The 23,179-nt window shown below is 45.5% G+C and overlaps 1 protein-coding gene across 3 annotated transcripts in view; it reads right to left on the bottom strand.

The window, feature by feature from the left end:
• PAPPA (pappalysin 1) overlaps window positions 1–23,179 on the bottom strand; it is a 180,349-nt gene that overhangs the window by 63,966 nt on the left and 93,204 nt on the right. For all 3 annotated transcript variants that reach the window (XM_038156310.1, XM_038156308.1, XM_038156311.1), the window contains exon 10: window positions 11,832–12,028. In XM_038156310.1, coding sequence (XP_038012238.1) covers window positions 11,832–12,028 — 197 coding nt within the window. The remainder of the gene's footprint in view (window positions 1–11,831; window positions 12,029–23,179) is intronic.

The following is a 23,179-nucleotide window of genomic DNA, read 5'->3' as shown; positions in this document are numbered from 1 at the left end:
GGGGTCTCTAAAGGTCTGATGGCAAAAGATGAAAAACTGCAGTGTGTCCTGCTCCAGGACAAAGGCCTGTGGGCAGGTGACCCACAGAAAGGCTTTATCAGCTGGAAGCTGATGAAACTCCCAGGGTAACACACTGATGCTATATTACTCCCAGATTCAGTTGGCTCAGAAGTCAGAGGAAATCTCATCTGTCAATTTTCCCTGTGTAATGAAGAACAGGATTTGGCTGTGGGATTGGGAAGCAGCTTTACATCTCCTGCAGGATGAACTAAAGCCCCGCTGCCCGTCCCTATGTCGTGTCAGTACAGCCATGTCCACTTTGAACCTGGAGCAGCTGATGTGTCTGGACCTTGCAGACTCAGTATCCCATTAGCATGATATTACAGCTTCCTCAGCACAGAGCCACGATTTCCAGTTGAAGATTTGGCTGGATTTTTCAGTAATTGGAAAGTGACCTTTCTGTGAAAACACCACGGACAGGGCACCAATAGTTTGCCTGCAAAGTGACATGATGATAAATTCCTCTACTTTACAACAATAGTGTTCATCTCCAAAGGGAAATTTCCTCAGAGTTTTGGATGTAACACAGGGCTGTGATTCAGAAATGAGTGGGAGATGCAAGGGCTATTTCATTTTGTCATATAAGTTGGTTTAGTTCAAGGCAAGCGAAAAGGAGCTACAGGGATTTCCATTAGATGATGGCCCAGATTGCATGTGTATTCAAGGTGTGTTATTAACTTTAGCTTTCTCAAAAATGCAGTTATTTCACTTCCAAAGAGCTGGTATGAACAATATATTTCCATTTTTAAATCGTGCAGACCTGCATTCTTTGAGCTTCCCTTTGAATTTCTGTTATCTCCAGATTCAAAGCAAACTTCATTTAAAACCAGTGAGTTCAAATCAAAATCACATCAAACCATAAACTTCACATGGCATACCTGAAAAAACTGTAAATCAGTTCTGACTGGCCCTATCCCAAACTCACATGGGCTTTGACAGCCAGCCAGGTGTAATCAAATATCTAGGATGCTTGCTGGACTCATGGAAAAAAACAATATGGAGTTTTGATTTTCCAACAAAACCCTAACCAGATGATCTTTGCACGGTTCAAAGGATCACCACGAGGATGTCAGTTAAGCCAAGGCCAGAAACTACAGAAAAATAGATCAAGAAAAAGAAGAAATAATTGCACTAATGGGATTTAAAAATCAACTCATCTTTTATGGCAGCTCACAAGCAAACCCCAGCATCTGGAGCTCCTGGGTGCAATTTGCACATGCCCCTGCTTCTCTTGCCATTCAGAGATGCAAACTGAAGGGATGCAGAATGAAGAGGTAGTTCTGAGTGCACAACACAGTCTCCTGTGCAGCACATGAAAGTGCAATCCAGTAAATTTGACATGTGCTCCTGTTTATTTCTGTCAGTCCTCTGCTATTTCTTCAGCTTGGCAGCATAAAGATGCTGCTCTCAAAAAACAGCATCTTCCACGCCAGCACTGCCGGGATCCCACCTCAGGATCAAGCAGCAGCCCTCAAACAAGAACTTATGCCTTCAGTTCTGCAAGTATCAGCCTCATTAAAACTAAAAGACATTTTCAGGCTGCAGCACAAGCTCCTGTCTACAACTTCCACATTACTGCTCACAGAAGTGTGAAGGCATTATAGACTGATAAGTGCTTTAGCAGACTGTATATCCATCCACTGGAGAGCAAGGTTAAACAAATACAGGAGCCAGAACATTATTGTTGGCTGAGCGCTCGGGTTCCCGAGCTGCCCGTCTCTAACTCGAGCGGGCCAGGTCCACTGCAGCACAGCTTTGTGGAGCTGCAGGCCAAGGCTGGCCGTGGGGTGCTGCAGCAAAGCAAAACAATCCCATCCCATCAGCTTTCATCACCGAGGAGCTGAGCAAAAGCGAATTTTTTTTTTGTTGTTTGTTTTTCCTTTGACTGGAGCATTTAATTCGGGAGCAGCTGGCACCAGAAAATCAAACTGTCAAAGGCAGAATGTGTGCCACAATTTAGGAGGATCTTAAATATATTTTTGTTATTATATTCATAGTTCTGGCTCACTAGATTCATTGTACTTTTGCAGCTCCTGTAAGGCAAAGCAGGGTTGATACAATCCACTTGGTAACATCCCCTCCTTCCTTCCCAGAGCTGGTGTCATACATTTGTTTGGATGAAGAAAGCACAGAGCTAGGTAGAAAAAACCACAAAAGCAACAACAAATCCCTCAAGAGCTTGAGTTCTCCAGTGATAACACACTGGCTGAGGTGGACAGAGATGCTCAGAAACACATGGACAATGACACTAACAAAAAGAGAGATACATAAGAAAGAAATTAAGCCACAAATTTTTCAGCTCTCAAGCAGGAAAAAAACCCTACTGCTTTTGTTTCCAGTATAGTAGGAACAATCCCTAAATAATGCCATGCCTCACCCCAGCTCCCTGCACCACCCTGAGTGCTCAGGGGGCATAGGAGCCACTTCCCAGAGATGTGAGCCAAGGCAGGTGCCACCCTGAGCCCTGCAGACCCCTCACTAAGCTTTGCCTGTGCCTGAGGCAAACAGCCGTGCAGTGGTTAATGTCAGCCCCGACCACATGATCACACTCAGAAAAGGTCAAAAGAGTGATTTTTCATTTAAAAACATCTGTGTGTTTAAAGAACAAAACTTTCTCATGTGCAGAGAACCAGGGGTTTCCAGTACTTTTATTTCCAGAGTTAAAGCCATGCTTTTCAGCTTTGTTTAGGGTTATGGCCCATGTAAACACGCTGTGTAAACCACACACTACACTCAGCACACAGCGTTTCCACAGGCAGGGATAATTGGGGGTACAAATCTCCCTCTCCCTGTCTCCTTTTCCCTCTCCAGGCTGCTCAGCTTTCCCCACTGTGCTTCCAGGGAGCCAGCCAGACACCCTGTTGTTGTCCTTCCCTATATGAAGACGTACACATGCCTCTAATCCTTAGGGTGTAAGTCTGCTCTGGGCTGTCAACAGGCCTTAATTGGATACATCCAGGGAGATGATGCATTGGGAAGAGGCCCTGAATTTAATAGGAAAAGGGAGGCTGCAGAGAGGCACCAGGGGAATATGGAGGGGGGATTGGAGGAGCTGCCCTGTGCTCCAGGGAGCAGTCACACCTCAGCTGGCAAAACCTTTCGGTTCTCATCCAACTATCAGCCCTACATCAATGGGTATTAATCGAGATTCAAACCCTCTGACTTGTTTTTCAATACCTGAAGACATGGCCTGCAGTATGCAAATCAAAATGTTCCCTCTTGCTTCACTGGGCTTTTCCCACTGAAACTACAGAGTAATGAAACCACCATGCTGCAAACAAACTCCTCTGAATGAGCCCGAGCATCCAGGCAGATCCACAGAGCAGCTGCTGCCTCCAATCCCTGCACATCTCCACACAAGAAAAAACTTGTCTGGGAAAGACTGTCACTCCCCTCTCACCTTGGAGCAACCCTGGTTGCTCTGATAAACCCCAAACTTCAACAAATTAAGCCAAAATACTTGGAGCATTTAGTCCTTGATGTCCCAAGTTTGTAGGGGAGTTCAGAGGAACTCCCAACTGCTCCCGGAAGAAGTTACTGGAGGAATTAAAGTGTTGTGTGAAAGAGGAAGCTCAGCTTCTTCAGCCCCACTGCCTTCCACGATCAGGCTCTGAGAAGATGGACTGGCAGCAGAGGGGGTGGAAGAACACCCAGCTGCCAAGGCTCAGCCTTTCTCACCAGGAACAACCTCTGGGGAACAGGTAAATTTCCACAGAGCCAGGCTTTCCCTCTCCAGCTGGTCCAGCTCACTGTGTACACACAGTGACAGAGCAGCTCTGCTGGAAGGCCAAATGTTTCAAAGGGATTTGGATGGAGAAAGGTGTGAGGAAGGTCATCTCTACCCTGTGCTTCACCTTCCCTCTCTGAAGAGTGACTTGTCTCCTCTGAGTGTGATGATGCAAGGGTTAATTACCAAAAAAATGGAAAAATGACATTCACTGCCAGCAATGCTAAGTGTAGGGATTTTGGCCCAGTTACCAAAATGGCTGAGCAGAACTTGATGTTCTCCTGAGCTGAGGGCTTCTCACAGAGAGGAGGTACATGTGGGGACAGATAATAGCACTGATCCTGCAAATAACCATTTCCTGGCACATGTGAGAGCTTGGAGCCAGACCCTGAGATGACAGTGGAAACCCAGTCCCCAGGAGACTCCTGCTGATAGCACGGGGGAGCTGGGCCACTTACCAGATGTGAATTTGAATTACCAGGGTGAATCATGTCTTCTTATCAGATTCCCCACTGAAATGACCTCAGAGGAAAGAGCAGTCCTCCAGCTTTGCAGGCAGCACTTCCAAAAGTGAGCACAGATGTGGGGTTCCTCCATAGTTACAGCTCCAACTAAGGCAGCACAGCTCAGGAGAGACTTGGAGCAGCTCAACAGGGTATCCAAATGGTCCCCACTTTGTTGTTCGTTGGTTTTTTTCCTCATATATTTATTATTATTATTATTATTACTATTATTATTACTATTATTATTACTGTTATTATTACTATTATTATCATCATCATCATCATTATTGCTGATTCCTATTTTCAGGTGGGGACAGAAGGATTGATTCAAGACACTTTTAGGACAGTACTGGGTAAACGCCATCCTCCAAAACCATGCCTTTTAGAGACATCTTAAGATGAACATCCTGAAATTCATTGGCATTCAAAATACGAGGTGTCTTATGACAATGTGGGCTAAAATGCCCACGGTACTCCAAACAAGTGGTGCAGACAATCCTTCATTTACAAGAAAAAAAGAAATTCTTTGCTCCTGGCATGAGAAAGTTTACTTTCAGCTTAAAGAAATGACTGTGTGGTTTTGGGGATGGCATTCCGTTCTGCTGGAGAGCAGCACCCTGCCTGCCTGTACATCCGTGGTTTTGTAGCTACATTACAACCCTGGAGAGCTCTGTTTACATATTTGACATGTTTCCTTGTGCAGAACATGAAACCAAATTACAGTGTAAAAGCCATTATGGCTTTGCTCTTGCACCCTTTTCCATCCCCTTCTCCCATTGCTTGGTTTAGATCTACCTGGGCATTTTTAACTGCGCCGGCTCTCCTGGCACTGCTTCAGGCAGGTTCATTTGGTGTTGCACAGGGAAATCAAGGAAAAGCTGGTGAAGCCACATGCCAGGGAGCAGGGAGAAGACGGCGGGGCGGGGGTGGGATGAGAAATGCCGAGAACCCTTCATGCATGAACAAAGCAGACGTGTCGATGCATTTATGCAAAACCATTCTGCTCTGAATGGAGAGGGACCCAAGACAAACAACCCGGATGGGATGCAGGGGAGCTATCCCACGCTCACGGCTGGACATGCTCTGCATCCCAAGGCTTGTGAGCACCAGCAGCAGACGGGGAGAGTGGCAGGTTGAGGGGCAAGGGCCGAGGAGGGGGGGGTCTCCTTTCAGAGGAGTGCATGTTAATGAGCAGTGCCTCTGTCGGGGGGTCCGGCTGCCCGGCTTGCCGATGCCAGGGGGGTCCAAGCTGTTCTCTATTGAAGCCTCTAATCTGGGTGGGTGGCTGGGTGTATAGCAGATATGATCATAAAATGGTAATTTACTTCCTAAAGAAGCACATAATCCCTATTGCTGCCCAAGACAATATTCCTTTCTTGCCTTTCTTCTTGCTTCTAGAAACAACAAATGGCATGGAATTCTGCTCTCGTTTCATTAGTGGTAAATCTCTCTTGGTTCTAGGAAGATGGGACCAATTTCCGGCACCTGAGGATTTTTGGTTTGACCTTCATCTCTGAAAAAGTCGGATTGAACCTCTCTGAGAGTACGGTTGGCTGCTTTGCTCTCTGCATCATTCTTTGTTTCTTTTATCTATTTTCTCTACAGTACACAAAGGGAACACAGTGTACCAGCCCCTGGTACTCACTGTTCTGTTTCCCTTAGATGACTTGCATATGTGCTCTTGAAAAATTATTCTAAAAACCAAGGGGGGGAAGGGAGTGGAAAGAAAAAAAATATATCCCTTGAGTGTTTGTCAAAATTGCTTGGAATCTCCTCTGACATCTCATTGTGTTCTCTCCATCCTTCCCTTACACAAATCAGCCAGAGGCTACAACATTAGCCATGGGGTCTGAGCTTTACTCCAGCCAGGAGCAAAGGAGCACTGGAAGCCATGGGGGTGGAGGGGATCCCTGTCTGTCCTGGCTGGGAGCAGGCAGCCAGGTGAGGGGCAGCATCCTCCAGCCAGCTCTGAACTGATTTTCAGGGTAATGTTCTTCCTCAGCCAACTCTCTGCAAATGAGCTTTTTCCAAGCCAGCCTACCTAGAAATCCCATTTCTCATTTCATTTAGCTCCCCAGAATGCTGAGATCATTCCTGAGTCATGGCACTGATGGCATATGACACATCCTTGTAGCATCCCTCACCTCGGACCCTTGGCATGGACCACCTCCTCCACTGAGGCAGGGCAGCAAAGCAAACGTGCAAATAAGGAGCAGTTGAGTTCCTTTGGCAGAAAGGTTGCAGAATCCAGCTTTCTCAGCAAGTCAGGTGGGAAGCAACATTTCCAGCCATTAAAGCAAGGAGATGGTGGGACAGTTTTCCAGTCCTTTTGTACTGGGAATGAACAGCCCAACTGTGCCAGGATCAAGACTGATTAATTCCCAACCAGGATGATGTGAGGGGGCTGACAGAGCTAAAATGCAGATTTAATGACCTCAAACCCCTCCAGGGCTCTGCTCCCAGGCAGCAACTCCCAGCAAGCCCTGAACAGTTTTCTTTTTATCCAAGATAGGAACATTTCCCTTTCAAGACATCCTGAACTTCCTGGTCCTTGGGAGGTTTAGGCTCAGTAATGCCCAGTGCCTGCAATGTCTCTGAAGGATTTTGAGGTCTAATCCTCAAACAGTAGCTTTACCTTTCTGTGCTCCCATTTCCACCTCTATTAAACAGAACAGAAACCAAGCAATGTGGCTGTGATAAGGTTTAATTAATAATTGCACATTGAAAAAAAAAAATAAAAAATGAGGAGTATCATCACTTCATCCAAGGAAGGAGCATTCCAGCCTGAATTTGCCTGACAGTCAGGGCCAGGCTCATGACGCAGCTCTCCAGCCTCAGGCAAAGGACCAAATTGGCTGGTCTGTAGTTTCCAGGGGAAATGAAGACAAAATTTTGGACCCCTGGAACTAACTTTAGACTGGGAGACTGTGTAACATAAGCTGAAGCCCTTTAGTGGATCAGCCAGTACTGGAAATGAGCTCAGCCACGTACAGCAAACCTACATTCCTCCTGTGACAGCCTGTGCACAGTGTCCAGTTCATCTTTTTCCAGAACTGGTCTCTGATCACTCATGGTTCCTCCATTAATGGTTTTGCTTAGTGGGATTCTGCCCTCATCCTCCAGAGCTTAGTGGTTCAAAGTCTGGCTCGGCTATAAATAACAAAGACATTTGCAAAGCAAATCATCTTATTAAAAATGGGGATTTTTTTATCCCTCCAACCACAACAAAACTCTTACCGTTGAAGAGCAACAGGACTTGGCTGTGAATTGGGAAGTTCAAAAAGGGCCACTTGCAGAGCCGACAGACAGACACCCTCCCTCTTCTCAGCAAGATCACCCCAAAGGAAAGGAATGGCTTCTCCATTAAAAGTTGCAGGTTTCCTCTCTTTCCACTCCTGTTCAAGATTACTCTATTTGCTGGCTCTGCTGGATCTTTGGGGAATTATCTTCAGCATTATATTTATTAGACAGAATAAAACTGCATGGCAGAGAACTTCATCATATTTCTCTTTAATTTTCTTATGGTATTTTCTTACCACTGTTGGAGCCCTTGCTCTACCATGCTATTTCTTTTAGTAGTCAGGATATTTTTGTGCTCCTGTCTTCTCCTTTTGTGGGCTGTTCCAGACATACTGCAATTCTAGACATCTTTGCTGCTGGTGGAAGGTTTGCTGCAGCAAGTCTGGATGAGTGCAATTGTGGGAATGGTAATGGGGCAGGAGGGGGCCTCTGTTTGTGGGAAAGATGTAATAAGAATCCTCTTCCACAACTTCTTACTCCATAGAAGCCCCTGTGGGGTACCCAGAGGAGAACAGGGTGTGTTCTTTAGTCCGGGAATGAAAACGAATCCCAGGATCTGTCTGTGCCCAGCAGCCTTGGGAAAGAGTCCCCGTTCTGTTAACTGTGCCTGGGCTGTGTGGCTTTTTCCATACACTGGAAAACCAAGCTCAAACAATGGCATAGGGCAAAAAAAAGTTTTATATATATATATATATATATATATATATATATATATATATGTATGTATACATGTATGGTTACTTGGTCTGAACAACTTCTGTACGGCTGGGAGGAAGTGCGACAAAAGGCAGTTCCTGGGGCACTGTCCCTCTAAATCACCAACCCACACCAACAGCCAAGTCTTGAGCACACATGGCTGTGACAGGAGTAACAGGGTCAGGAATCAGCCACCTAAAGACCCACTAGTCCCTTCCTATAGTTCTCTGTTGTAAAGGCCCAAAGGGAAGCTGCAGACGAATCAGTTCTCCAAAAGTGGGAGTGCCACCAGCAAGGGGAAAGGAGAAATGGCCTCTCCAGTGTCCTGTGATCAGCCTGCACTCATCTGCCTGGACTCTGCTCACCCCAGCTGGAGCATCCTCCTGGAACAGGCCTGTCAGAGGCCTCCTTCAGAGGAGCAAAATATCCAAATCCCCCCTGCTCCGTACAACTGACTCCAGCAAGAGAGACTAACAGGAGCTAATGCACTCACCCAGAGTAAACTGTGGCATAAGAAAACTGATGTGCAAAGAGAGGCTGTTTGCAAACTCACAGCAGAAGCAGGAGGGGGAAAAAAGCAGCTCAAGAGTGAGCAAAGCCATTATTGCTGAATTCCTCCTGCAGCTGAGAACAGGTAAGTGAGCAGCATCTGCTCCCAGGTCTGTGGAAGACACGAGATTAGAAATCAAACTGCAAAACTACCCTGCACTGGTGTTTGCATTTCTGTGCTGGTGCAATGTTGCTGACTGGCCCTCTTTGGCTCTGAATATGATGCTGTCAGTACTGAGAATATTTCTTAATCAGCACTGAAGGGTGGCTGCCAGGAAAGTAGAAGTGGCTGTCTCTCAGTCTTGCTTCTGCAGAAAGGGCGATTGTTTAAAGGGGGGGCTGTTTGACCTTTCCATTTTTCAAATCTGTATCTCTTCGCCAAGACTGTGTCATTCTTTGTAAGCGTTTTATTGTTCAAAACAAATCTTATACTGAGAACTTTCTTTTTTATCTCCCTTACTATGTTGCCAGTCGGCAGCCTCACACTAACAAGTGATGTAAGAGCCATCTCAAACTAATAACTAAGTATCTAAGGAAAAGCCAGCTGCAGACATGGGCAATGTCTGCAGTGAACTGAGCAAAGAGGTCACAGAAACAGCCCTACAATAACAAGAAAGCGCTCTCCAGCTTGTGCTTATCAGCAATCCCCCAACAGGTAAACAAGGCACATGGACAGATATTGCTGAGAGATACCATGACAACCAACAAACTTGGGATGCAAACTCCTCAGAAAAAGCCTTGACAAAACTATGACAGTCATGCAGAGAACCTGGTGTTGAGATATCTGACGATGAGAAACATTTTAAGTCAGGACATGCTTAAAATGTTTTAAAGTGCCTTGAGAATGCTGGGGCAGGGATGAGAGGCAGGGATTGCTGAAGAACAAGCAGCTTATGTATTCTGTATATTGCTGGGCACTGCACTCAAACATATCTTTCATGGCATTCCTGATGAGAAGCCAACACAAATACCACTCTGATTAATCAGGAAGCTACCCAGCAACAACACGAAAAGTTTGCACAAGACCAACGAGCACACAACCTACTCTGAAAGGTATCTGGGTGAGGAAAGGTGCTCTTTTCATCAATAGAGAAAACCCCTAAGGCTCAGTGCTTGTGCAGATAATGAAGCCAAACATGTTTACACACCAGTGATCATTACATGCAGCGATTAGAGGAGATCTTAGGTTAATTTTCATCTCCACAAGCTAACACACTGATGACCTGCTGCCCCAGCTAACCTCTCCAGAATGACAAGTCAGGTGCTTTCCCAAGACAACTGTCTTGTTCCTGGGGGAAACAAAAATTTTCCCATCATCTATATGATTAAAAAGGTCAGTGAACCTCATGCACTCAAACTGGTGTAATAGGACCAGATGAGCTAAAGCAAAAATTCTTTTTGCTGGAAGTAAATAGCACACTGTTATCTCCTCAGGGGCCAGGCAATAACAGGAGGCATGTTCCCATTCACTCTGCCAGTGTGTGATACACCACTGCTCTGCCTATAAATACAACAGCTTTTTTTTGCCTTTTTTTTTTAAACAGGGCTGTGACAACTTCATCTCATCTGGGCACAACAAACACGCCTGAGTTGTGGCTACACAGCAGGGCTTTGTGTTGTGTGTGTGCGTGGTGGTGGTTTTTCCACTACAGGACCATATGTTACCTACTGTGTGGTATGGCTGAGCTCCTACCAGTGCTTCAGAGAAAACCAGGGCAGCTCCGGAGCAGCTGCAGGGGGACAGAATGCCTGGGGACGTGCCCAAAAAGCAGCACCTGAACTGGAGCCATTGGACTTGGGTCTGCACAGGGAGCTTGAATGAGAAAGTTGTGAAGGCACAAGCAAGGGTCCAAAGTAAAGTTCCTTTTACAGTGTGAAATAATAAATGAGACCATGACAAAAAGTCAATACTGGGCTTGGGATTCTGTCCTGATTCTCTGCCAGCTAACCACGCTTTGTGCATTTAGAACTGACCTGGTCATTAATTTGTTACAGACTTGTGCAATGTGAGCAAGGCCAAGTCTCTTGCATAAAGATGTTTTCTCTTGCAAGCCAACTGGAAATGCTTAACATTTACTATTCACAGAGAGATCTGTTTGTCATATCTGTGACACGGCACTCCTCTCTGCACTGCCCACTCAAGACACCTCTTGGATAATTAGATTCTTAGAAAAACTTTTCTGCATCCAACCAGAAGTCAGCCAAAGTTGATTAGTGTGATAAGTTCTCTGTCTCTAGTAAGGGACAACAGTGGAGGCTGAAGGAGGAATATACAAAGCAGCTCTTATGTATGAAGAGCCTTTCCCTCTAAAAATCATCACAAGCAATGTGGGCTTTCCCAAATCAGGTTGCATCTGAACTGCTGCATCTGCATCATGCACAGCTCTGTTTTCCAGACATCTATCTAATGTTTCTTTGAACTCATTTGGATCTAATTCTCTCAAAGAGACAAAAGGTAAAGTTATGGTAACTGGAGCTATTTATGTTACAAAGGAGACATAGGAGAAGGGGGTTAAAGCTAATGAATGGCTTTGGGAATGGACAGGACCTTTCTCAGAATAGAACAATAGGGTGCTTTTATGGAACTGGGAGGCAGAAAACACAAAACTATTAAAAAAGAAAGAACACTCTTTTGTACTATTCGGCATTAGCCTTCAGAACTCATTGCCACAAGCTCGTTCCCTGTGCTTGCTGTGAAGAGCCCGTCTATCTCTGAGGTGATGATGGTTGGGAGAGGTGACTCCTGCACAGTTCATTGAATCAACCCAGCCACAACTTCAGCCAGTTCTAGTTGGGTGACTGGGACTGAATTTCAACTCATCACTACTAATCAGGCTCAGAAAGAGAAGAGTTGCTGCCAGAGGCCATCTTTGGGTAAAGCAACAAGCAAACAGGCAGGGGCAAGAGCACCCCTGGACACTGACCAGTGAGCTCCACCTGAGAGCATTGCTCCTTGCTGGACTCCCAGGAGAGGAAGAGGAACATGCTGGCCTTACCTGGGTTGCTGCTGGCTGACCAATGACCACCCACCCTGGGCACTGCTGGTCACTGTGGTGTGAGACAGAAACGTTGGAAGCCCACTGATCCAGGAAGCCTTTGGGAGTGTAAACGCCACAGTCTTTGATGCTGGTCATTTGCTCAAATTCCTCACAGACTCCATCGCCGTCGTGGAAATAGCACCTGCTGGGTTCATCTGCCAGGGGAAACAGAAAACAAACTACACGTGTCTGCAGGGTAGTTCCTAGGACCTGATACCATCAGTGGTCGTGTATCTGCTGTGTCAGGTCACCTTGAGTGGAAGCATTGGTCACTTCTAGGTCATACCAAGGTGATTTAAATAAAGCCAAGCAACAATGGCCAACTTTTGTATTGGGCAATTCCCTGAAGATATTTCCTAATGTTAGGGGGGTTCTGCTTATTTTCATCTATCTCCTTTTAAAGGAGATAGAAGAAAGCAGAGATAGAAAATACATAGAGAGGCAAATGTGGGTGTTGGCATAATTCCACCAGCTGGGATGGAAAAATGCCAGCAGAGGGTTTGGTCTAAAATGTTTCCCTTTTTGTTTTTAAAAGATATCTGCAAATCAACAACAACAACAGCAACTGTGGCTGTAGAGATGGTGAAAACCGCCAAGTTCACAGTTGTAGTGACCAAAGGGCCAAACAGATCTGTTTATCCAAGGCAGATACAGTACACACAGTGTGAGGGTGAGTTTGCCACATAAACACACGGCTTCAACCAACATGACTCAGATTTGACCTGAAAGGATCAAAAGCAGCAGGAGACTTTATTATCCTTGCCCATTTATTCTGTGGCTTCTCTAATGAGACTGCCAACAAAGATGCCAAATTTTTGAGGTTGTTTCTGTAACACTGGCCCATTAAAAACTGAACTGAGATCCATCTACTCTTTTCAAACAGACTGCATAGCAATAATGACTTTCAGTCATTAGAGTACTCTGTGAAATGGAAACCTTTGACCTGTTGGTATCCTATTTTGTATTGTATTATCATTGCCAGTCCCCAGAGGTATCCAGTTCTGACAGCCTGTTGTATTTTTGTCTGGCAAATAAGCCTGTTGAAAAAATGGTAGGAAAATAGCCAGAGCTGCTAGCTGGACTGATGGAAAGGATCCCTAAGGAGAATCCTGTTGGTAGCATTGGGCTATCATGAGCTAGGTGTCAGAAAATCCAAGGGCTGCTCAATTTTGAGCTACTTCCAATCTACTAAATCCCCTGTTTATTTTTTCTCCTGGTTTACACAGTGAAATACCATCATGAGCCAGAAAACATCAGTTTATTGCTATTCAATTACTTAATGACTTTCACTCCTTTTCCTCCTGTGCAAGATTCCAGGTCTTTAAGAGAGGGTGGCTTTGAAAGAATAGAGAAATCTATCAGGGAAAAATGTCATTATGGTTTGATTTCATCACAGCCTCTGTGGACAACTTGTGTATATGGATAAATGTAGGGAACTGTGTATTTGACAGGCCAGAGCTCTGAGCTGGTGAAAAGGAGCACAAGTCTGGAAGTGTTTCTTCTGTATGAGTGCAGTCCTGAATGAATATTCCCAGAGTGGCCAAATTTCTTGCCCTTACATGTCACAACTTAACATCTTCATTTGTCTGGGAGCCACCAAACATATATCCCACCCCTCAAAGAGCTCAGAGGACGGCTTGGGGGTGTGTTTCCCAGACAGGAGATGACAATGGCTCCTGGGGTGTCTGGGTGGATGTGCTGATGGGCCCTGAGGCAACCCAGCAGTGCCGCCCCCATGGGGCTCATTCATCCCTGGGAGAGCCATGCCCTGTGTCTGGCCAGCTCAAGGAACGGGTGGAATGAGAATGTCACTGTGATGGCCATGGAGAAAAAACTCTTGGTTCCCTCACCTTATCCTTCTGCATCTCCTGTTCTGCTCCTCTCAGGCGTAAGTCAGGTCTCAGGACAGTAGGATAAGATTAATTGGCTTACCCACTACGTCCCAGTTAGAGTGAGAGGCCCTACAGAAATCTCTGAGAAATATTCAGCCCTAAAAAGACTGAGATCAGCAATCAAAGATCCTCAAAACCAAATGCCAAACAGATGCAAATATGTATTTTTGGAAAAAAAGCATTTCTTTGTCATTTTATGAAAAGAGGCTTATTTCTGTAAAGAAAAAGGGGGGGGGGTAATGAAAGGAAAATACCTATCCTGTTAAAAAGACCTGACCTTCAGCCTATAATCATATGCACAGTCAGATATGCACACGTACAGTGAAACATCACCAGCCTGCTGCACACCCACGCTGACAGAAACACTGACACACAAACGCACGGGCGCTCCCTTTGCACATCCCCGACTCAGCCACCCCCCCATGCAAACACACACCCACAAACTCACAGCCTAATTTTAGCCACATGCATTTAGACAGTGTTTCCCGGCCTTCCCAAAGCGCTGACTTCTTTTCACGACAAGCACTGAAGTAAGCACAGCATTTATAGAGCAACATCCTCCTGCACTGGCTCCAAATGCTCCCTCCTAATGCGATGATAAACGTAATGGGCTTCTGATAAGATCATGTGTTTGGGATGAAAGAATACTCAAGGACTACTTCAGCCCGATGACTTAATTCATACTCACATGGAGGGGAAAGCAGCCTTTGAATAGCTGTGATCCAGGACAGTGTGTGATCCTAACAGAGGCTAATTTGTTCCTGATTATGCCTAAGACCCCAATAAATCTGTCTGCTCAGAGTCTGCAAAACCCGAGGGAGGAACCGAACGGAGAGCCTGAGATGTCTGAATTAAATGGGGGCTGCCTAAATGATTAACCAAGTCCTGCTGAGCTGCACTGTCATGAGCTCGGGAGCTGTGCTGGCCCTGGAGAGCCACTGCATCCATGGGACAGCACCATGCACAGAAGCTGGGGGATGAGGCACCCACTCGCCTTTGTGTGCTCTGAAGAATGATGAGGAAAACTGGCTTTAGAACCGTGGTTATTTTTAAGGAAGATCTGTTGGTCTCGCTATTGACTCAGTGTGCAGTGCTCTGCATTGAGGGGAGTGCTGGTGGGAAGAGGGAAGGCCTTTCCTGCCAGTGGGCTTCCCAATTCTGAGTGACAGCAAACAGGTTATTGTCATTAAATCCTTCCCAGACACGAGGGCACCAACCTTCAACAGCCAAATGTGGTGCATTACTGTGTGGGCTGCCAAAAACTAGCAGAGGTGTTTCCTTCAGGTGTTGAGCAGCAGCTCTGACTCCGGATTCTGCAGGTGGTCTTGGATGACTGGCAGGTTACATGTTGAGCTTTACATTTTCATGGGCAAAGCAAAGAACAACCAGATTGTTTCTTCCTACAACTGCCCTCACAAAATAAAACCTAACAGGCTTTTTCCCTTTCTTCCATGCTGGGAACAGAGCTCAGTTATATTCATAGAGTCCTACAGGCTCAGAGCCAGAGAGGACAGTGTCAGGAGCGGTGTATTTCTAGGAATGAGTAGCTAATGGATTTATTCCTTTAATGATGCAAAATGCTTTTTCTGTTCTCTTCTTAACTACTGTGGCACTAAATGCATCTGTGGCATGAGCTAATTTTTGTCTCCACAGAGGTCCAGAGGCTCCCAAGACCTGGTGATTGTCAGGGATTGGTCATGCATGATCTGCACCATGGACTGTGTTCATCAACGCCGTGGACTTTGCTCTCCAAAGATGAATCTGATTTGAAGGAGATACAGAAGAAAGGAACATAAAGGATATCTGATTTGTCCTCAAGGAAGAAACTACTTCAAAAATTTAAAAAGAAGTTGTCTGGAAATCCAGCTTAAATCTAGAACAGTAAAATGTCTGCAGGCATAGCACCTGGCAGCAGGAGAGAGCATCTCTGGGGGATTAACAACAGATGCTGGAGGATGCTGAGCTGAACTCAGGGAACACATTTTCATTCAGGCAGCCCAAGCTCCTTTTCCCTTAGAAAGTTCTTACTGAAGGCAAAAAAACATTAGGGCCAAACCAAAGCTCCTGTCTTGCCCTTGTTTTGGGAAAAGGAAGCCTCCAGTTCAGCAAAGATTTCTGTGGCATCTGGGAAACCTTGAAGGAGGCTCTGTGGCAGCATCAACCTGGAGAAGTGTGACTTGAGGAAACAAATTGGCAAGACCTGTTTTGCTAACTCCTGAAGTGAGGCTTTAAGATCCAAAATAGTCTTGGGGCTCTTGTGTGTTGCACCAGAAAATTATGCAAACTCCATCTTTCCTGGCTCCCTAAGCTACCTAAACACAGTGCAAGAAGCAGCTTTTTGTACTGAAATACAGATCCCTCCTCTGGGGTTCAGAAATGGAATAACGCCTGAGATGACAGAGATGGTTTAGTGAGCACTGGGAAGCACCTTCGAGAGCAGACCTGGATAAGCAGGTAGGTCCTCATCTCCTTTACCAGTTTGAGGAGAAGCTGGAAAATCATCAGCAAAAAAACGAGGGAAGCCTTATAGAGGCCAGCAAGCAGACATGCAGGATATACACTTATCTGTGATAGGCAGCCTTCCACCTCATGAAATAAAGAAAAAAAGAGAGATAAAGAGATCCACTTCATGGCACAGGGCACATCCTCAAACGAGGCTTTGAATGCCCGAGCAGGGTCGTCAGAGTGCTGGGGACAGACACTGGGGGCAGTTTCCTGTTTTCAGCCAGGAGGCAGTGACTGGCATCGGCATAGTCTTCTTTTGTGCAGTAACTACCATTTTTTTAAAAGGCCAGACAAAAAAAAGGAGTATTTTTAAGCTCAGCTGTTTACTTAGGGATGTTTCCAACTATAACAAGCCTCATGCCACATAACTATTTGTCCAGAAAAAAAAAAAAGGAAAAAAAAAAGGGGGGGGACAAAAATGCAGAAGCATTGTCTCAGAGTAACAAATTCTTGGAACAGAACAAGATTTGCATTTTAACCCCTGAAAGGTCTGTCCAGAGGTGTGCAGGATTTCAGACACAGCAAAGGCCAAACCCCAGGCTCACCAAAGTCAGCAGCTTCTGCAGAAGCAGGGTTTTACCACCACGTCACTTAATCGGCATCTCCAGCACTGGTGTTTATGTTCACACAGAGGAGGAGAATTGTATCCAGAGGTTTCTATCACAAAAAGGGAAATAATTCCACTGCAGATCACATGAACTCAGCGGCTGAGTGACCGCAGAACCTGCTCCATTTATTTCTATGGGAGTTTCACCTTTGGCTTCAGTGGGAAGAGAGTGAATAATATGGCCTGCTTCCAGGATATCTGCTAATCTCTTCTTTAATATTGAAGAAGGCAGAGACAGAGATATTTCCTGCTACAGTAAAATATTCAAGAGTTACTTTCCTTCCTGGATGTTTTGATTGAAAGGAGGAAAACCATTACACGGAGCTTGGGCAGACCTTTCAGAATAAAGTTGCATATCAATAAATGGTGACGTCTTCCTTCAATGAAATAAAACAGACACCTTGGAAATGAAGGCAGCGTGGGTGTCGCAATCTACTGCGGAACATCCAGGGGCCTCGCAGGAGGCTTTCTTTCCGTGGAATATGACAATCATGTCTGAGCATCTCCTGAGCAGAGCAGGCAGGGATAATGCCTTTGCAGAGTGAGGCTCCCTGGTAATTCAGCTGCTTGTGGAAATGCATTCCTGGGCGTGACTGGCTTTCTTTGTGTGGTGGGACTCGGCTCCTCGCTATGATATAGCAGTCGGAGCACCAGAATTATGCAATTGATCTGCCTGCTGCAGACAGATACAATTACAATTCCCTCGCAGTGCTCGGCACTGAAATTTGATATTTCACCTCCAAGAACATGAGTCTTTGTCACTTAAGAGAAAGGATATTTCCCAAGGCTGGCAGTGGTAGCAAGACCTTGTCTGAGCTATCACTGCCAAAGTGGCCATCCCCAACCCTGGCAACCAGGAATGGCCAGCAGGACCCAACACAGCCCTCCCCAACCCTGGCAACCAGGAATGGCCAGCAGGACCCAACACAGCCAACTCCAGCCCTGGCAGCCAGGTATTGTTGTAGGAGCACTAACATATATGTTCTCTTCCTACCTCACCTTGTCTCCCTCCCTGGGTGGTTGGATAAAACAGTGCCAAGAAGATTTTGATACTACGCAGATTAACTTATTTATTATTAAATTATCAGCTTAACTTGGAAACTGTTCAACTGGAAGTCTTGAGGTTTCTGCCACACAAGGGAGTAACCATTATGGCCATGAGAAAGGTGGCCAGCATGGCCCTCTGAGACACCTGGCACACTTGTTTGGGAGGAGGAACACAAGAGTAAAAACCCAGAGGTGCCATTCCCCAGGGAAAACAAAGTGCTTGTTTGTGCATGTGGTTGGATATTACTGCAAAGGAAGGTTTTGTGCTCAGCCTCATCCTCTGAGCACAGTTGTTGCTGAGTAACAAAGGATGCCCTGAGGATGGGAGTCTGACCAGCTGTGGAAGCCTCTCAGATCCACAGAGAGTAACGTGTGAGGGATGCAACAAGAAGAGGAGTAGTTCTCCTGCTGGACTCTCACTGTAGTTGTGTCCTAAAAACTAGAGCTGGATTGAGCTGGGTTGGAGTCACTGGCCTAGGGAAAAATGCAGGCAAATACCACTCCAGCCCACATTCTCCCCCACAAAAAAGCATCTGTCCTTTGTATTTTGCTGCCCGAGATGTCTGCTCTCTCTGCTCTGTGGCTCAGCTGGCCTTCCTAGGATTGCACTATTAATGATGACAGTCTGAAAATCACTTTAAGAGACTTTACGAGGATGCTGTGATTACTAACTTGCCAAATGAGTGCTTAGACATTTCAGAACATGCAGCCACACTTCTGCAAGCTGCAGGAAACACTCAGCTTCAAAGTATTTGCCTTAAGCTGAAGGAGTCACACAAATATCATCTGAATAACCCCGGCCAGTAAATTCATGACTATTTGCCATGAAATTCTGTTACAGAACCTCAGCTGCTTTAACAACAGCAACACTCTTTCCCAAGCTCCTTGGTCAATGCTTTCACCTTATTGATGCCCTGGGAGATGCTGAGCTTCTCTTGCAAGGTGGCTCTGTTTCTCCCGTGCTGTTGTTCTACTGAAAGCCCTCAGCAGGGTCAGCCAAGGCCTATTTAATGCTGGTGAAAGAAGGCAAAATCACCATTAGCTGCTGCATGGGGCCACGGTTTGGGCAGCCAAAGCTGTGTTCCTGTGCACTAGTATGAGGAAGGGAGGGGGAGAGGATGGGAGAGCTCTCAAAGCATGCCCACAATGAATATGGATGGTCATCCATCAATTTATTTTAAGCACATTACTTCTCTGTCAGAAAGGGAAAAAAGGAAAAAGAAAGAAAGGAAAGAAAAGACATATAAAATTAGGTTTGTGTCACTCATTTAACACTGCAATTTCCCCAGAGGATTATGCACCAAACAGAGATAGCAAGCTCATGAATATTAATCATTTCCCTGAATGCAATGCAGCCCACCAAACAATAAGATTAGGGGAAAGTGCTATGCTTAATTTATGGATAATGGGAGAGGTAAAGGATAGAGCTCCCACAAAGGTAAGGCTCACAGCTGGAGGGAGAGGCCTCTGAGGAGGAGGAAGACAGATTCAGATTTGTAAGGTAGCAGAAAAACATTTGGGGCCAAGCAGGAGCAAAAGAAAAGGTGTTTAAGGATCATTGTCAAATTAAAATCATACTTCTCCCTGAACAACCACTGGTGACTAATGTTTCAAGCATGCCAGAAATTGGTGGTAAATTCAAGAGCTAGATATATTTATTTTCTTTTTGCCTCTGCTCTCTGTCTTTTCTTTGTATTTTATATCCCTGAGGGCCTGATCCCACACACCACTGAGATGTGTGTCTAACCTGAAACATTCCCATTCTTCAGGGTGACCACTCCCATCTGGAAATCAGTGGAAGCGCTGCCCTGTTTTGCTGTAAAAAGGCCCTAACCAAGAGTCCCTTATAAGCAAAGGAGATAAAGTATAGCAATAATAACACCAATAAGATGTGACTGAAACCCCTATAAATTACCTGGCAAACTTAAGGGGAGATAGAAGTTCTGGAGCTACTTCCCAGCTGTGTTTCAATGTGTCTATCAGTCTTTACTCATCTCTTTTCATATTACTTTCTCTCCCCCTCCCTCCCTTTTTATTGATCTCTGCATCTTTTTTATTATATCCTTCTCTTTCTTCAGCACTGGTGAGCTAAATCAATGCATAATGCACATCCCACTCTACAAAAGGAATGCAAATGAAAGCCGGGCTCTTTTTCAATGTCCCACATCTATCTGGGTGTGCAGCGCTGGTGTGTGGGAGGGAGCACGCCAAGGACAAGGTGCTCAGCTGTGCCTCAGACACCCATTTCTCAGCACTCCTCTGGGAATGGATCAAGTGCTAAGCCCCGGGTTCCCACCACTGCGAATCATAACTCTTCCAAATGGGGTCTGTTTTACACAGGACACGTTGGGTTGAACTTGGCTGAGATCCGTGGTAACCGCAAAAATCTGTCATCCCCGGAGTGATAGGGGCAAGGTGAAAGGAAAGCAGCCCAGAGGTAGGAGAGGGGTACATCAGTCACACCAACATGGCTTGGAATCACCTGTCTCCTACTAATCAAAAGGCAAAGTGAAACTTTCCCCGTGGGACCAAATTCTGAGTGGAAGAGATAAAAATGTGCAAAAAACCACTACAGGAAGCGGCTGTGGGTGTGGGGAGAAAAGGTAGAGATGATAAATTTCATGATGGGGAAGGGCAAGAGTGCTGCAGAACTCAAAAAACGGAGCACTGCCAGATGCTTCCATTAATTAATTAATTAATCTCACTGTCGCTCTTCAGCATGTTGCAGAAAGAAAATGCTATTAATCTTTTCTGTTTTCTGTTGCTCGGCTTTGTGCTTGGAGAAGGCCAGGACAGCCTGACAGTGAGACCACACACTTTTCTTCCCTGCCTCCCTCCTTCCTTCCCCCCGCGCCCCTCCTCCCTGGCAGAGCAGATTGATCCACTGTTATCTGATTAGAGAGGAAAGAAGGAGGAAAAACAAAAGCAAGACAAAAAAATAAAAAGAAGTGTAATTTTATTACAGGCACTAGTGCAAAGTGTCTTGAGAGCCTTGTGCCATTTAGTGAAAGGAAAGTTGGACCAATTAAAAAAGACCATAAACCCCATGATCCTAAAAGGCAAAGGGAGTGAGAGAGGCAAAGGGACACCTGCAAACAGGCTGCCTCCATCCCTGGAAATATCCAGAATGCAGCTGAACATGACCCTGAGCAACATGCTCCAACTTTGAAGCTGGCTCTAACTTTGAAGTTGGCCCTCCTTGGACCAGAGACCTCCAGAGACTCCTCTGAACCTAAATTATTCTGTGATTCACGGCTCTGAATCTAAAGCCTGGTGGTGCTTGCGGGCTCTGTTGTATTTTTCTCCTACCAAGCGAGGTGACTCGTGTGGTCTCTGCTTTAGGAGGCAGGAGCCCACTTGGGCTTTGCTATCAAACCTCCTCCTCTGGAACCCGCCCACGACGCCCCTTCAGCCCCGTCTTTAGCAAACAAAATGTTTAGCAGTTCTTTCCAGCCACGTGGGACCCAATCCTGCAGACAATTTGTGACAAGCATTGCATTCACTGTTGTGGTTAGATTTGCTGAAGTCTAAAGAATGCCTTGTGGTAGTTCAGAAACATGCCTGGAAGAAAGCATTTGCAAGATCAAACCCTGAGGCCCCCGATTCAACAAAGCCTCTGAACATGTGTTTGAGGCTCACTGAATTCTTTGGTGAAGGGGAGTGATTCCCGGGGCTCTGAAGAGCTACATAATACAACAAGAACATCACTGAAAAAATAACAGTCTCTGAAATAACTGCTTGCTGTTCTACAGGATTATAACATGTGTTATCCTTGTAAACATGGAAATAAATTACACTTATTTTTCTGTGCTCCTGAAATGGGGACCCAAGAATTCTGTATTTTCCAGGAAAACACCCCACCAATATCAAAGAAGACTTTTGTTCAGCTTAAGGCAGAGGATTAGGTGTGATATTGTTAGATTGTGGAGAATGCTGAATTTCTGTTCCTTTTTACTATTATTTATTATATAATATGCACAGCCACTCACATCCCCAACATCTTTATATTTTCTGGTGAGATTTTAATGCTTGATATGCCAAGCAGAATATAAATCAGTGCTGTTCATTTGTCTGAAAGACAAACTGGCAGTGTCTCCTTAGCTCTTGGGGTCATAATTCACGGTGGTCCAGCTACCACGAGAACCAACAGGATGTGTTTCACAGGTATTGGCTCCTCTGAACCTCTTCTAGAGACCTGAAGGCAGTGTTTGCCTGAAAACAGCAGTGGGGCTGCCCTCACAGACCCTGCAGAAACACTGAGCCAATCACCACCACAGCAGTCACCCCAGCACAACTGTAAAGTCACACAACCAAACATTTTTAAGGTCTCTGTTCCTGCACCTTCCCTTTGATTCAGCTAATTTGATTCATCTGAGTCCCTATATTCAATATTTCACAAGGAATTTGATATCATTTGTTTTGTAATCCAGGATCTGTGCAAACCACAACCTTCCAAAGCCCGTGACAAACAAACAACTTTTTTTTGCCCCTGGAATTCCCCTCTCCTTTCCAACACAAGCAAATCTGAAAACCCACTTCCTCTGTCATGGAGTAGAAAAATCTGTATGTTTTAGTTGCTTCATTTTCTAGTCAGACTGCTGTCTGACAGCTTTGTCCCACACTCTCAGGAAGCTCTGTTGCTGCTCCTGGAGCTGGATGGGGGATGAATGATTGGATGATACAACTGGACTCCATGATCTTAAAGGTTTTCCCTTTCCCCAACATAACCAATCCCATGATTTTATATAAAAAAACGTAAAACAGAGTGTTGCCTACCCCTAGGACACATTTGGTCCAAGGCTTGGGACACTCCACTCTTACTCTTTCCTGTCCATGGACTAATTTGGAGCTTTTGCAGGTCCCACCCAGCCCACATCACCTGGCTTCCTGAAAAACTGATGGGCACAGGGGAGGACCTGGGTCATGTCCTAATGAATTGCTGGAATGTGGTCAAAGCACAGACCTGGACCAAGGAATTCAGCCCTGCTGTGGAGCAGGGTGCTACAGACACAACCACCCAGCACCAGCCCAAACCCTTGCTGGAACCGGCCTCACACCACGCCTGATGTCTGGGGAGCCCAAAACATTTGCCTAAGTGTTTATCCCACTTTCAAAATATTATGACTAAAATCTTGCAGTGCTTGAGGCTCTAAGGCAGCATGTTACTTGAAACACAAATGTAACTTCAAGACCACCAATTGTTGCATTTAGTCTCGACCATAAATATCCCTGATTTCAATAGAACTATTTACATA

This window comes from Motacilla alba, chromosome 17, assembly GCF_015832195.1.
Source record: "Motacilla alba alba isolate MOTALB_02 chromosome 17, Motacilla_alba_V1.0_pri, whole genome shotgun sequence".
In the NCBI taxonomy this organism is placed as follows: Eukaryota; Metazoa; Chordata; class Aves; order Passeriformes; family Motacillidae; genus Motacilla; species Motacilla alba.
Note: the sequence above shows the minus strand (reverse complement) of the source record. Positions and strands in the feature narration are given on the sequence as shown.